The sequence below is a fragment of the Rattus norvegicus genome, chromosome 4 (assembly GCF_036323735.1).
Source record: "Rattus norvegicus strain BN/NHsdMcwi chromosome 4, GRCr8, whole genome shotgun sequence".
NCBI lineage: Eukaryota > Metazoa > Chordata > Mammalia > Rodentia > Muridae > Rattus > Rattus norvegicus.
Window position 1 is genome coordinate 100,234,405 of NC_086022.1, and position 17,229 is coordinate 100,251,633.

Sequence of the window (17,229 nt, forward strand, 5' to 3'; positions counted from 1 at the left end):
CGATTGAAAAATGATAGCATTTTCAACACATGATGATGGTTCAAGTTGTGGTCAGCATGCAAATCAATCCATTCTGATTGTTTTGTACAAAGCTGAAGTACAAGTGTATCAAGGACCTCCACATAAAACCACATTTACTGAATGTAATACAACAGAAATTTGGAAGAGTCTCGAACACATGGGCACTGGAGAAAATTTCCTGAACAGAGCATTAATGGTTTATGCTCTAAGATCAACAGTAAACAAATGGGACCTCATAAAATTGCAAAGTTTCTGTAAGGCAAAAGACACTGTCATTAAGACAAAACACCATGCATCAGATTTGGAAAGATCTTTACCAATCCTACATCTGATAGAAGACAAATATCCAGTATATACAATGAGCCAGCATTATCTGCTAGAACTATGATAATCTACCTCTTAAAAATTTTAAAGAATGTCCTAGGAATGTACCTTATCCACTGAATGAAAAATAAAGTGAAGTTTCCCTAAATCCATCGAACAATATATATGCTAATGTTGAAGCATACAACATAATAGGTTCTTTAACTACGATTATCTGTCCAAATATAATAATTTAAGCTGTAAGCTATTAATTGAGGCATTGTACACAATATATGTGCCAATGTTGAATCTCTTAGGCTCTTGTGGTTCAAATCTTTGTTCACTTTTGCGATCAAGCAAATTCATGCAAAAAACCACCTGTCAATTCAGCTAAAACTTTTTAAGGAGATTAAACCAGGAGAACTTCCCTTTTTAGTGCCAGCAGATGTATTGATCAGTTTCTAATCCTTTTACCTACTGAGAATGGATGCTCCTTGACATCTTGGGTTCTTGACTACTTCAGAGGTGGAGAATATGGGATAGCTCTTTATTCCTACAGTAAAAAACCTTAAGACTTTTCACGTTACTATTGTTAATACTATTACACAGCACATTTACTAACCTGTTCATAGTGCTCTCCATTGGAACAAAAAGCTCTTTCTCACGTAATGCGTCAGGGGGTCTTTGCCTCAGCAACTCCTTCTATTAAACTATGGTTCTCCCTTAAATGTGTGAAGTCCATGGTCTTGTGTAATTTGAAATTGTGAAAGAATGAGTTACACACTATCTTTAAATAGAAGAGCATGACTGAAGACTCCTGTAAAAAAGATCCATGGCCAGGAGGTGGCAACCTTTTCTGCAGCCTGCTCAACCTTGTACAGGACTTTATGCATCACTGAAAGAATTTTTAATAAGAATGGTTGTCCAGTATTAAGCAAGTAGATGTTTCAGTGAAGCATTAGAGGGTGTGGCTTGTGTGTTCTTTTGAACAGTTTAGCTGCCTCTTCCCATTGGAATGATCTAGCTTGACACTATATATCTATTTATTTGCCAGGTTCCAGGTTTATTACTCAGACTCTTAACTTCCTGCTTTTCTGCATTAGATCCTGGAATGTTTCTCTGTTCAAAAGGTCTAAACTTCCTCTGGTGGGTATCATCAGGCTTTCTGTACTTTCACTGTGGAACTAAAGATATATTCTTTTCCATTTTACATTCTTCACTTGCCAAACACTGTCTTGCATTCTATTTCTTCCCATATGAGCAATGGGTGGAGGATCAACCCATGGCACTATTCACCTCTTCCTTCATCCCCTCCTGCATATTATACCAACGTCCCTTCATTCTAATGTTAAAAAACAATTTTGGTGAAAGAACAACCTGTTTTCTAACCAGTAATAATCAATAATCAATAGTGATCTTATCACACCACATTCTGACCTGTCTCTCTTTCCTCTGGTATTCTACTCTGGTTGGCTCTACTTTATTTTCTGTTTATGTGTATGTGTGTCCTGAATGCATGTATGCTGGTGAGACAAGTACATATCTGTTGCTACTGGTAGTTAGAAGTGGCCATCAAATATTGTAGATCTTGAATTATCATGTTTTCAGTCAAGTTAGGACACTGGAAAACAAAAATAGATCCTCTCTAAAGCAATAAGTGCCTTTATTCAGTGAACCATATCTTTGACAAAAAAGTTTTTCTATTCAACAAATTTATATAGTTTATTCTATACATTCTATACAGATGTATTTAATTTTACATATGTTAATCAAAAAGAATCTGTATTTACCACATACCTGATGATAGTATAAATATATCCAGTGCTACAGATTCTTCCTATCGAGATCCTTCCTATCTTTTAAATCTATACTAGAAGCTCAGTCACTGAGAGCTGCAAGAGAAAAAGGATCAAGGATCTTCATCTTCATATCAGAGAAAGAACAAATTCTACAAGTCCTATTGAGGACTCCAAGCAGAGGTTTCCATATGTGCACATCAGTGTTCTGTTTGCCTGGAGCCACATACTCTACCTGGCTTCTCTGAAGGTACTTGTATGGCCCAGCTTCCTTGATTATGTAGAAATAAAGATATCGCTTATGGTGAAGAAAGTACACTCTGAGGATTAGTCTACCCTCTATGTGAACATAGGTCAGTCACTGATCACTTTTTATATTTTCAGGGAGCTATTTCCTCTCTTCTGTGAGTTTAATGGGTATGACAGACAAAATGGGACTTTCATCAAACATTCAATCTTCAAGCCACTCAGTCTTTCCTGTATCATTTGCTCTATGGTCATGGAGTCCGAAGCAAATTGAAGTCTATAGAACCCAAAGGGCAAGATGAATTGCTCTAAGGACTACTGCTATTTTATCTTTTCACATCTCAAAGTTTGGAAATAACTGTATACTATGCTTAGGACTGAAATATAATATTTTGGTATGTGAATTTAAATGTGTGTGTATGGATGTATCAACTACTGTATATCCCTTCCATATGCATTTATTTTCTATTACTCCTTTGAGGTATTAGACATCATCAGTCACTGGAAAAAAATTAGTTTCACTGACTCACTTAGAAAACATGGAGGGGGTGTTAGTGTATACGTCTCTAATCAGAAATTCTACCAAGTTTTTGTCTTTAAAATTATCTCTAATCCCTATTATGTTTTATGTAATATGTAAACTATTTTGATATGAATCAAATAAAGTTTGTTTATATATATAATATATAATATAATATATATAATATATATAATAGCAGAGGGAAGTGAAAATATGTTAATGATTTTTAAGGACCATGAATCGTTTAAAGTCTGAATGAACACATAGCAGAGTAAGGGCTGCTGCTTGTGATAATATTTAGGGTCAAAAACTGTGAGAGATGATAGGCGTAATGATCTGAGACATCATTAGAGAAAGATCACCCATAAGATGAGAAGCAGTAATGCATAATTCAGAACAGTCAGGAATGCAGACAGTCATATCAGCTTTATATAGATGAGAATATAGTAAATGCAGGACCTGATACTTAAGAATCACATTCTTTTGTTTTCCTGTACATCAAGTATTGAGTTTTTGCTTTTTCTGTATGTTTTCTACTTCATATTAAGAGGATCAGGGAAGGGGAACGAAAGGGAAGACACTGTGTTTCCAATAGCTTTGCCAGGCACATATAAAAGGGACCTAAGTACTGTTTTCTAGATCTTTTCAGGTATAGGACTGTGTCATAGTGAACAGTTACTGTATGAGTTGGAGCTCTCTTGAGGAAAGCATGGCAGAAAATTTTAATGAACATAATACACTCTTTACAGGAGCCTGGGCTGACACTGTTCTTCTCTTTCTCAAGAGAAGTAATCACATTTCCTGTCAGAAAAATCTATGCATCCCAACTTTCCTTCTGAGTATGGCAGAGACATCATGTCTTTTTTAAATTACAGAGGCAAGTCAGCCAAACAGCCACATGATTTGCATATCTGAGGAACACAGTCCACTTAAGTAGGCCTTCTTATTAGACAATCTGCACGCTTTGGTATTCAGTCCCAGACAGGACACAGGCCAGTCATGATGGCTGCACTTCAACTCTTAGGGCTGCTGCTGCTCTGGCTCCCAGGTAAGATGGACAATATCAAAAACACTTTCAGAAGTGTGCCTGGTACTTTGAAAAGCTATGTTTTTCATGTTATTAACAGTATGTGTTTGATGTGTATTTCCAATATCAGCCATGAGATGTGACATCCAGATGACCCAGTCTCCTTCATTCCTGTCTGCATCTGTGGGAGACAGAGTCACTATCAACTGCAAAGCAAGTCAGAATATTAACAAGTACTTAAACTGGTATCAGCAAAAGCTTGGAGAAGCTCCCAAACTCCTGATATATAATACAAACAATTTGCAAACGGGCATCCCATCAAGGTTCAGTGGCAGTGGATCTGGTACAGATTACACACTCACCATCAGCAGCCTGCAGCCTGAAGATGTTGCCACATATTTCTGCTTGCAGCATAGTAGTAGGCCGCACGGTGATACAAACCATAACATAAACCACCTAGAGATGCAGATGTGTGGGGTTGGGTTTTCACAGCTGTTCTTCTGGTTCCATTACTGACATAATGTCTCAGATGTAGCCAGGCTTTGAACAATTTGAATGGTTTGGGCATCAGAGTCCCATGAGATTCCTCTGTACCCTGTATGCTTCAGCAGTACAAACATTACTTAATCTCTGCAGACTTCATGAACTGTTGCCTTCATTGTACCTGAGGAATCTAAGTGATATTTTCAGAAAAGCTATTGAATGGCTTCTGGGAGATACAAAATAGAGGTATGCAATGTTGAAGCTTAAGACAGACAGAACTCTGGTGTTCATTTTGAAATCGGATCTTAGTTGCATATCAAAGATTTGAAGTGTATGTGGTCTCAAGACCTGTTTTCAAACATCAGTATTACGGTTTGATGCTTTCAGTGGCCTTTAGGAATTCTTGTCTTTATGTAAATTTTACTCTAACCAAGAACCTGCCTAAAGGGACTAGTGGATTTTACAACCTTATTTGTCTTCTATAATATAAGACTGGCAATATATTTTACAACTAATAATTGCCCTTCCATTTGAGTAGATCCATTAGAAATGTTTATATGTTTGGTAAAATAATTTTTACCCGTAAATTTTTATTTTAGCACCAATTCTTTTTTTTTAAGCTTTTACTAAACAAGTGTAGTAACCAAGTACTCCTCTTGCTTGCCATCCTCACCAGCATGAACTGTCACTTAAGTTTTTGATCTTAGGCATTCTGACCAATGCAAGATGAAATATCAGGGTTACTTTCATTTGCATTTCCTTGATGACTAAGAACCCTGATCATTTCATTAAGTGCTTTTCAAGTATTCAGGATTCCTCTGTTGAGAATTCTGTTTAGCTCTGTACCCAAGATTTAAATTGGGTAGCTTGGTTTATTGGTGTCAACATCTTTAGTTCTTTATATTTTTTGGACATTCTGTGTTGGATGTCAGGTTTGTGAAGATATTTTCCCAACCTGTAGATTGCTGTTTTGTTCTACTGATAGTGTTCTTTGCTTTTCAGAAGCTTTTCAATTGAATGAATTTTGATTTAGTGCAAACTTGTCCAACCACTCTGGTAATCAATATGATTATTTTGCATAAAATCAGAAACAGTTCTGCTAGAAGATCCAGCTGTACAATTCCAGGGCATGCACCCAATATATGCTCCACCATACCACAGGGACATGTGCCGCACTATGTTCATAGAAGCTTTAATTGTATTAGAACGAAACTGGAAACAGTAAAGATGGCCCGCAACCAAAGAATGGATACAGAAACTGTGGTTCATTTATGAAACAGAATTCTAACCAGCTATTAAATACAAGGACATCATGAATTTTGAAGGCAAATGAATGGAACTAGAAAATGTTTTCCTGAGTGAGGTAAACCAGGATCAAAAGGACATGCATGACGGAGCCTAGCATTACTGCATTTTAAGAGGCTCCACCCAGCAGCAGCAGACAAAAGCAGATGCAGAGAGTCTCAGCAAAACACTGAACATAGCACAGGGAGACTTTTGAAAGAGTTTGGGGAGGGATTGACTGACCTTCAGGGAAGTCATATGAACTCCAAAAGAAGACCAACAGAGTAAAATAATCCAACTTGTGAACTCTCATAAACTGAACCAGTAACCAAAGAACCTGAATGGCTAGAACCTAGGGCCCCTGCTCACATGCAGCAGATGTTCAGCTTAGTCTACACGCAGTTTCCCCAACAACTGGATTGGGAACATTCCCTAAATTGGTGTCAACTTGTGTATTCTGTTTCCATAATTGTGCTACTTTGTCTGGTCTCAATAGAAGAGGATATGCCTACTGCTGCAGAGACTTAATGTATGAGAATAGGGTGATAAGTGGAAGGAGTGGAATAGAAGAGAATGAGAGGGGGGCTGTGTGTCCGAATGACCAGGACAGGGAACAGTGATCTGGATGTAAAGTGAACAAACAAAAAAACAAACAAAAATGGAACAAATTTATGTACAGATTTTTCAACAAAAAGACAATTCCACACAATTTTTGCCTTTAAATGCTTTTAAAGCACACGCACACGCACACACACACACACACAAACACACACACACACACACAAACGTGTGTGTGTGCATTGTCTTCATCTAAACACAGAATGAACCTCCATGAGATACAAATAATTCATTTTTAAATGTATGATAAGTCTTCCCAATCTGTTTGAATTATGACAAAATAAGACCCTGAATTTGGTGGAAGCTTTAGGCTCCATGTGTAAAATGTCAGCTTCTATATTTACGGTTTGTCAATATTCCACAAACCATACTTTTTGATAAATAGGTTTTAATGCTTCACCATCTAATTCACACTCATGTTAAAAAAAAAGTCTTCTAATCCTTTGAGTTCTAGCGCTCACACTCACCTAAATTATAATAGAATTTTGTTCATGTAGCTGATGAGGTTGGATATTCTGCTTCATCTCCAAATCCCAACAATGAGTGTCCTTTCATCAGGAACCAAGAATTATAGTCCCTGACAGTATTTAAACAATCTAGCAGTTGTGCTTTAAATATAGCTCTACATTGTTTTAATTATGCAAAAGTCAGCATATAATATTGTCATACCCAATTTTTGCCTAATTTTTCCTGCTTACATCTTTGGCCAGGGTTTCTATAATCTTTCATTGGAGGGTCTTCAGGTCGCTTTTCACATGGCACTTGTGAATTTTCTCCTGTCAAAGCAGGAGATTACCTGGGAATGAATGGCTCTAAAAGGAATGAGGTAGACCACAGTGTACCTAACGCTGTGTTGTACTTATTACTATATCCCAACCTGTGTTTTCTACAAAGCTTCTAAACTTTTAGTTCCAAAATAAAAAGCACACAAAGCTTTTATATTTACAAAAAAGCATTAAACAGTACAAAAGCTTGGCAGCTGCCTACCCTCTATGCTGTTAGAATTTATTTTCCTACCTATAAACCTGAGGTATTACATTCTGTGTTTCCTATGGGCTGCTCTTAACTGGCCATCCACAGGGTCACATTTTCTTTATTTCTAAACCATGGGGCTTCTTCTTCTTCTTACTGGTACTTCTCTCCAATTTTCACCACAGAACACCTTAAGCCCACCTATGTCTCTTCTGCACAGGTATTGAGTATTGGCATCTTCATTTAACTCTCAGAAATAATTTGGGACAGAGTCATTTAGCATCTTTCTCCAAACTCTCTTCTCATTGGGGTAACCAGATTTAGATTCAATATTATCATTGAAATAAAGTAGCATCAGACCAACTAACTGCTATGCTGCACACAGTTTACATTAGATTCTGGTATATATTGTATTCACAGATTCAATTACGGAGGAGGCGATCCAAACCAGGCAGTTTGAATTCAGAAAATCATGATTAGAAACACAAGATTAGACAAAACTTGAATAAATAAATGTTTGTGAGCAAATACTAAATGTTGACATAGCAGCTCCTTGAAAACTTACTCAGGGTGAATTAATTTAAAGACCATTATCTGGCATATATTTACAGATTATATCTTAGGGAAGCATGAAAACAAGGCAGAAGACAATATGCAGATTGAGGGTACACTAGGGGCAGATACTCTCTGTGCTCTTAGAATTTTCTTCCGCAAGACTCAGCATATCCTTTCACAAAAGTCAATTCATTTCCCATGTTCCAAAAAGGAAAAAGGGGTTAACAAACATGAGGCAGTGAAAGGAGGGACTAGTGAACTGATGGTAGGAAACATTAGGTAAATATATCCTTGAGCCAAACACAGTATCCATCAACTCACTCTGGCTCAATAGGGAAGAAGCACACCAGAATAGGGAAGGTTATCTATATAAGGAGAAGTGATAGCAGGACAGTGTGTTTGTCACAAGGAGGCAAAGTGGGTATGGTGAGATACAATTTAGAAATATTAGCACAGTTTTCACTGATCTAAAAAATTCTACTATGACTTTGTTTGTTTTTATTGCACTTGTACACCATTCTGTGTATTAATGGGAATGGAGCAAAGAAAAAATGATTCAGCAATGAAAAGAGCCTGTGAAGTTCTTGTACTTTTGAGACTGTGCTGTTGTAGATGACTAGGTCTTAATGAGATAGTAGCAAGGAAAGCATTATCCAGAGTTATTCAAAATCCCATGCTACTTGCAGGGCTCAAGATTAATTTTTTCCTCTTTAGAAAATTATGCACCAAATTTATTTTCTGAGACAACTGAAGATGCTTATTTAGGATTAGTTGTTCAGATTATCCAATATGTAGCTGTTTTCAATCTTGACAACGTGCTCCTGATTTGTGTGTGCCCTAGCCTAGTCCTGAACCATGAGTATTTCTTCACAGGTGGGTCACACCCTCAGAAGAATCAGTTGCTGTCAGAACACAGAATGGACATGAGGTCCACACTCTTTTTCTTGGATTCCTGCTATTCTTCCTCAATTAAAGATTGACAGCAATATGAATTTGCTTATCTGTTACTGTAAGAGATATCTTATAATTTAAGCAACATCTCACTTAACACACTTCATATCAGGGATTATTCGATTTGTATCTTAATTTTCTTTTTAAAAATGTGACATCCAGATATTCCAGACTCCATTATCTTATCCAAGCCTTTGAAGGAACAAAATGTACAGTTGCTTGCTGATCAGCATAGTAAACAGTCTTCAGGAAAATCTCCAAAAACATTGATCTATGGTTTATCTGACTTGTAAGATTAAGTCTCATTGAGGTTCAGAGACAGTGGCCAGATTGCACCTTCATCATCATGAACCTGGGCTCTGAAGGTGTTTTACCTGTCTCCTCTGGCCACTATTGGAGTAAGTGTCCCATAATTGGGCAAGTCAGAACATAAGTCACTTGTAGTAACAGAAGTGTGAAACTGGATTTCTGTTAGTGTGCCTGAACTTCTGTAGCCTCTATTGCCTGGGAATATTTTCAAATGAAACCTGGCATAACAAGACACTCTCAAGTTTCAGTAGAGTCAAGAGCCTAAGACTGTGTCATTGTCTTTTGCTTCCATAGCACAGAAAGTTATATTCTGCTCATCAGCATATAGGTCATTGTGTATTAGGCATCTGCATTGCACAATCCACTTGGTCTACCATGAAAAATGAAGGTATGTTATACATGAAAAGACACTGTAACAAAGAAATGTGGCATCTGCATTATATCCTTTAACTGGTTATTATAACATAGTATCTAATAGTTAGAAAATAGAGTGCTATAAGTAAGGTAAGTCTGCATATTATCTAGAAGCCAGGGCTCATTGCACAATTAAAACACAAAATAACTGAACATGTGCTCCAGAAACTTGTTCCTATAGCATAATGGAACGACCAAGGTGGTAATACACTCTTTATATCTATTCACATAACCTGCTTATTGTTGCAGGTCGTTAATATTCTCTCCTAATTTGATTCTCAATTCTCATTAAAATCCCTGAATTAAACAACCCTATGGGAAATTATATTAGAAAAACAAATTGTTGTTCAAAATTGTCAATCAATGAACGGATTTTAATCTCTGTAACAAGGCAGCTATTTAGAAAGAGAATTAGCACTTTGTCTTCTTGATTGAGTTTTGACTTATTTGCATATTAAGAAATGAAACTATAAATAATACTGTTACATAGTAATGTCATTCTTCCTTTTCTACTCACTGTACTACTCCATATGGATACTTACTTATAAAGAGATTATCTACTTGCCAACTCTTTGACTACCAGTACTTCCAATATAATATTTCCCACATTGTGTTTTTGTATAATGTCCTCATTTTCTACCATGTTATATTTAATGGAGATGTTAATCATTTGTATAAAGCTCCATAGGGTGATATTTTAGGAGCTGAAAAATTACAGTATAGTGTTTTATGGAACAAAGAATATTAAGACTCATCCATCAACTTATTTGTCAACAGAAATCATGGTTTGGTCAGATATACTGTGAATGAGCATTAAGAATACTGAACTTATAAAATTAACTTTCTTTAAATAATCAAAAATATTAATTCCCTGCTGTTCATAACCTTTGCTTTGCCATGATGAAAATACTTCGCAGACATGACTTAAGCAGCACAGATATAATTTGAACAATCTTTTCAGTTTTGGGGCCTTATTGAGAGGGAAGGCACTTTGAGTAACTCCATTTAAACCATGTGGATCTGAAAGAAATAGGTTTGAAATAGCCAAAGATAACATATACCCAAGTTCTGTGCTCATGAACTCTCTCTTCCACTTTGCACATACACAGAACTGAGATTTCTCGAACCTACCATAACATTATCCCAAGCTAATGTCAGCTATATGAAATGTAAGTTTCAAGAGATATCACAGAATACAATAGGAATCCACAAGCCACGATGTTCCTATTCTGCAGATATGAGTTCCCTGAATTAAAAATAGCCTATCTTGAAGTACACTTAGAAGTGTTTTGTTTTTTTTTTAACTGTATGAATAGCAAAAACCAGCACAGCTAGGATTAGCCAACCAGAAAATAAAGTACACAGTTAGGATTATCCAACCAGAAAATAAATTACTCTTAAGTAAATTGTGAAACATTTTGTCACCCCTGTGATCTTGGGCTTGAAAAGAGACAGACCACACTGGCAGTTTCCCATAACCGTCAAAATGGTTTTTAAACCCAGGTTTATAAACATTAATAGGTACTGACACTACATGCAACAGCTGAGGCAGCACAAACTTACACTGATGACCCATTAGGAGGTTCATGTTATCACTTGTATCACTGTGGGGGGAAGACTCTTAGTCTGTACACAGTATTAAGTAGCAATGTCTTCAGGTTCAAGGCTGCTGATGAAGAGAGAGTAATTTGTGCCAGATCCACTGCCACTGAACCTTGATGAAACTCCAGTGTGCAAGTTGGATGCCTTATAGATTAGTAGTTGTTGAGCATTCCCTGGTTTCTCCTGGTGCCAGGATAACCAAGTATTAATATACTCACTGGTATGGCAATTGATAATCACTCATTCTCCAATATGTACAGATAGAGTAGATGGAGACTGGTTCATCTGGGCATCACATCTCATACCTGAGGTACAACAGACAGACAGTGTTAACCATGTCGTAAGATAATTTCCATAAAAAGCAAAGCAACATTCATCACACTGTTTTCCACTTCTGTCTGACTTACCTGAAAACCAGAGCAGCAGCAGCGCTAGGAGTTCAGGGAGGACACTCATGTTGATGCGGTATCCTCACTGAGTATGGCTTCTTCACATAGTGTAAACATCCTCTCATGAAATCTTCACAGAGATGGGCTATGCTTTAGCTACATGCAAATCAGAACAGGTATGCAAGGCTGGAGCTAACTACAGTATTATTTCAGTTCATCAAATGAACTCAACATAAGTCATAGAGCACTCAGGTAGCCAAGAGAGAAAAGAATATAACATATCTGCCTTCAGACAACTTGATGCTTTTTATCGGGCAAAGAATTGATTCAGTGGTATTATAAAAATGTTATGTTTTTTCTATTACTCACTATTTTATTTATATCTCTTTTTGGAATACATTCCTATTAAGAATGGTGACTGGACTCCTTAAATAATCTCAGAAATTTAAAGATGTATTATTCATTCATATACACTTGAAAAATAAAATTCTAAACTGTATCATAAAAATTTACAAATAAATTACATTACACGCGAAAATTCTTCAGAATCAGACTCTATGGAAAACCTTATAAAACTCAATGAACTTCTACCAAGATAGAATGAAAGTAAGCAGGTCTTTGTATTAGATTTTATACTTACAAATGGATTCTGTGTACATATCCTTTTCCAAATCCAAAAAGTCCATCACAGTGTTACAAAAAAAATTAGCTTTGTATCCCTTTTATGTGTTGTCTCTATTATACTCATTTCACTTTTGGCTTTTCATGTTATTTATTACAAAAATTTTTACTCTTAGTCTGATCCTGAAATGCTCTTGAAGTAAACATGGAGAACACTTAAAATCACTGTGGTGTCAGGAGTCTCTGGAAGGACGAGTTTCTTATCTTCACCTCGGAGGTCTGTGCTCTACCAAGGTACTTTAATCAAAGCCTGACAGTATCAGGAATCCTCTGAGTTCCCTGAGATCCCTTCACTCGTCACTGTGTATTGTATGTATTTCATAATATTCTTTGTGTGCTTCAAGATACTATTTATATCTTTGTGCTCTTTCATCACATAATATATAATTTTCAAAACTGGAGATTTATTCCCTAAGAAATACATAATTGACTTTCAAGTCCTCTGTTCTATACCGTATTCTACCATCACCAGGTCTGCTTCAGCTCCAAGGAGAATATAATTTTCAAAGGTTCTATTTATGTCAGTAGAGGTCAAGGATGTAGAAGGGAAAAAAATGAATGAACATGAAAGATGCACATATGGGAGCTGAAGCCAGAATAGAATCAATCACTAAGATATGCCCATAGAAGGATTATAATATTGAGTGCTTAGGATTGGTGATCTTCTTAAGAAATTTAACATGGGGATATGACTCTCCTTCACAGAGGTCCAAAGAAAGGTGCATCTTCAAATGAAAAAGCAAAAAAGCCCCTCTTTCTAGTTATTTACACTGCTATCTCTTAGCATCATTATTTTTTCCTGTTTCTCTGATAAAATACCCTCATCAAAGCAGCATAAAAATTTATTCTGGCTCAGAGTCCAAAAATCCAGGTTTAAGGCTGAATTCATAAAGGAAGAGCCCTGGCTTTTTTGTTGAGGACATAAATTCAGTTATCACCATGTGTGTGGAGGCAGGTAAAGTTTATAGTGCTGCACTAATGCTTCTGATGCCATTTTCTCAGCTTTGAGTAAATTAGCCATACATTCATGTATACACACACACACACACACACACACACACACACACTCACTCACACATGCATATGTGTATACATCTGTATAGAAAAATAAATGATTTTTAACAAACGAACTTTGTCCTGTCTAGGAAGCAAGATCTGCACAGTTTTGTACTACCTTGTCACAATAAAACCTAGCTTACAACTGCCATTCATTTTACACTATACAGAATGCTCTGCCAAATAATTATTCACTCACATTATTACAACACTACAGAGAAGAGAATCATAATGCTCTACCTGTTTCTGAGATTCTAGAGGCATTTAATGATTGATAGAGGTAATGGAGGTCATATTCCTCTGTGGTGATGCTGCTGGTAAATTACTTTTTAAGTAAATTTGACACTGATGTGTTCTTATAGGCAATCATAATTAAAGATACTGGACTCTGAATAAAGAAATGAAAATAGGAAGACGTGCCTGAAAAAAAGTGATTCCCACTGAGAGGAGAGAGAATAGAAAAAGAATGCTGGAAAAGAATGAAAGTATGATTAAAATGTGCTATGTGGTGTGTGTGTGTGTGTGTGTGTGTGTGTGTGTGTGTGTGTGTGCGCGTGTGTGTATGTGTATGTGTTTGTGTGTGAGTATATGTGTATGTGTGTGTAAAGACAGAGAGAGAGAGAGAGAGAGAGAGGGGGGGGGGGAGAGGGAGAGAGGAGAGAGATCTATGGGCATGTGCATATATGAAGGTCAAAGGTTCTCTTTCCATATGGTATTATGGCATGGACCTAATTCCTCCTACTGATCTGCAGGGTCTTCTTGTTCTAAGTTAGTTGTCTTGAAAAGTTTGAAGTGATTCTCCCCTTTCTGCTTCCTATTTCACCTTAGAGATACCCAGTTAAGCACCCCTGTATTCAGCTTATCAAATGTGTTCCATGGATCAAAAGAATAAATCTCCGGTCAGTTGATATGTTTGGCTGTCAAGTGCTTTAACCCATTGAGGCATCTTTCAGACTTGATGTGCATGTATTTTAACTCAGCCATGTCAAACCTAGATATGTTGTACTAAACTATCTTTGAGAGTCTTACATACATAATAAGCATGATTCTAAAAGCCTTTATTGAAATCAAAACAATGTTTTCTAGTTGTAATTAGCCAGCCATTTTCATGTAGAACTTTGATATTTTAACTCCTTGAAAGAAAAAAATGGTCCTAAGAATGTTCTTGCCAACTAAAAGAAAAAAAAGCGTCAAGATTTCCTAAACATATCATAGAATTTGATTTAACATAAAGAGGTTAATCTTGGAAGTTGATGTACACAGCTGTATTTGCCATCAAAAATAACTTTGCTTTTTCTTATCTCATCAAATCCTTCCTTTAATGGTGAGCATTGTACTTGTATTGCACATAAAATTGCAAGGCCCCTATCCAAAGAGCAATAGGAAATCTCTTTTTTCTTCTGCTAATGCATACAACACTATAGGTTCTTTTAGAATTCTATTATTTACCCAACTGGAATAACTAATTTAAGCAGTGAGTGCTTAACTGAGGCATTAAAATCACAAAAAAAATGAGCTAATGGTGAAAGACATGGACCCTCTTGGTTCAAAAATTAATTCATGAATGCTATCTAGCAAATTCATTCAAATAACTTGCTTGTCACAGCAATCTTCTCAAAGTGAAGTATGATCATTTAATATGAGTGGTGCCTATGAGCTCACATTTATAGTTATGGTAATGGAGTAGCAAAAAAAAAATAATTTTTTGGCTGTGGCCACGGCAACATAAGGAATTGTATTAAAGAGTCACAGAATTAGCAGTTTGAGAATCACTGCACTAAGTAGTCAATTTTAATACCAATCAGATATCATAAGATTGAACATAATAATGAAGAAGGATCAAAGAACACATCATTATCAGTTACCATTATAATGTACTATACTTTTCGGCTTTGTGAATAAAATGAGGTTGCCATACTGCAGTCTTTGAAGCCACATTCCAAAACATTCCTCAAGCATGATGGAAAGAATATAGAGGAGCCGAATAAGCCATAGAGCTCTTACAACCAACTATTTAATAGCAATGGAGTGGGTCAATGTCTCCTAAGTTTTAATTGAAATAAATTTCAATTAATTTCACAATTACTCATAGAGAACTTAGGAGAATTATTGTCTCATTATGTAAATGAATTAAGGAAAATAGGTATTGAGAAAGAAGCTAGCCTATTATATAATTAGGACAAAGACCATATTTCCCATGAGTGGTGATTTATATATGCATTGCCCAGGGAATTACAGGATTAGAAGTTGTCCTTGTTGGAATAGGTGTGTCACTAGGAAATTGGGCTTAAGACCCTCACCCTAGCTACCTGGAAGTCATTTGAAGCTAGCAGCCTTCAAATGAAGACGTAGAACTCCAAGGTCTGCCTGCACAGGCTTCATTCAGCCCCATTTTACCACCTGCCTAGATGCTGCCATGCTCCCACCTTGAGTATAATGGACTGAAGCTCTAAATCTGTATGTCATCCCAAATTAAATGTTATCCTCTATAAGACTTTCCTTGGTCTTCATGTTTGGTTACAGCAGTAAACCTAAGATAGAAGTTGGTACCAGAGATGCGGTTATTGCTGAGATAGGCCTGACCAAGCTTTTGTTTGGAAAAATGTGGATTTTTGGACTTTGGATTTGGAAAGACATGAAATGGTTTGAGTGGGGCTTACTGAGCTATCCTGTAGAAATAAGGAAGATTTTGTTGTTGTGAGTGATTTAAACTGTGCAGTCCTGTCCTTGATGTTTCTGTGGAAAAGAACTTCAGCCTGTGGCCTAGAGACTGTTTTTGTAGCATTTTGGTGAAGGATGTGGCTGCTTTTTGCCCTCACCTGAAGAGTCTGTGGAGACTAAGGTAAGAAGACTCATATTAATTGCACTGCCAAAGAAAGTCTCAGAAATGCCCATCACAGTCTTGTTCTCTGGTTTAGTTTCATGAAGAGCATTTTAAACAAGCATAGCAAGCTTAGAAAGGGAAAATATAAAATGTTTGGTTTGACCATTAAAGGGGCACCAGGAAGTAAAATGGAGCTGAATTCTGTGTTCAAGGGTATTAAATTGAATTTAGGGAGTGGTGACATTGGGGTAAGATCCCAACTAGCTGAATTTGGTCCAAGCATGGTTCCCACCTTTAATTCCAGGAGAGAGAGGAAACAGATCTCTGTTTTTAAGTCCAGTTTTGGAAAGAGCAAGTTCTAGGTAAAGAAAAGCTTAAATCCACACAAGGTGATACATGCCTTTAATGCCAGAAGACAGAGCCATGTAGAACTTGTGAGTTCAAGGTTAATCTACAGAACCTATAGAACAAGTTCCAGAACAGCCAAGCTTAAGCAGTGAGGGAATTGGGAAGCAGAAAGCTGGTAATAGAAAAAGGTGTGTGTGTGGGGTGGAGGGGGAAGGGTCATGTTCTAGCTCCAGCAAGCAGCAGAGCATGGTAGCTTCAGCCATGTGGCTCTGACTTTAGGGTCCAGAATAAAAAGTACAAAGCAGACAGTGGTGTTGGTTAGCTGGAGGTAAGAAATTTGTGGTGATTAAGAAGAGACCAGCATCACTGAAGTGAAATCTTATGGGATGTGTTTTCTAAGAGCACAAAGAAGCTGTGTTCCAGAGATAGCCAAGATTGTACTTTGTGCTGCAGCTGTACTTGGTAATGTGTAAGAGTCACCCTGGTGGTTCTGGTTTTAAAGCCATGATGGGGCCATGAAGAGGAACCAAGCATTGGCACTTTGAGACGCTATAGAAGGCCATTAGTGAAAGTGCAGCCACAGCTACAGTTGATGTACAGCACATAAAGGGTCATGCAAAGGATTTTAGCCTTGGCTTCATAAAGAGATGCTATGAGATGATATTGGTAATCCTAGCTGTTCAGGAAGACTCCAGTATTTTGAAGATACCAGTATTATTGGATGATTAGTAGCAGCAGGAGTGAAGTGGGTGAACCTAAGCTTAGAGTGATAGGGAGGAAAAAGTTGGACAAGTGATGTTAGCCCTTTGGAGGATCCAGAAGATCATATA

At 36.9% G+C, this 17,229-nt stretch overlaps 1 gene segment (V, D, J or C); it reads left to right on the forward strand.

The window, feature by feature from the left end:
• The first annotated feature begins 3,820 nt into the window (after window positions 1-3,820).
• On the forward strand, window positions 3,821-4,429 carry LOC120102529 (immunoglobulin kappa variable 1D-33-like). The segment is given in 2 exon segments: window positions 3,821-3,934; window positions 4,044-4,429. Coding segments are annotated over 2 exon segments (435 nt in total).
• Window positions 4,430-17,229: the final 12,800 nt, after the last annotated feature.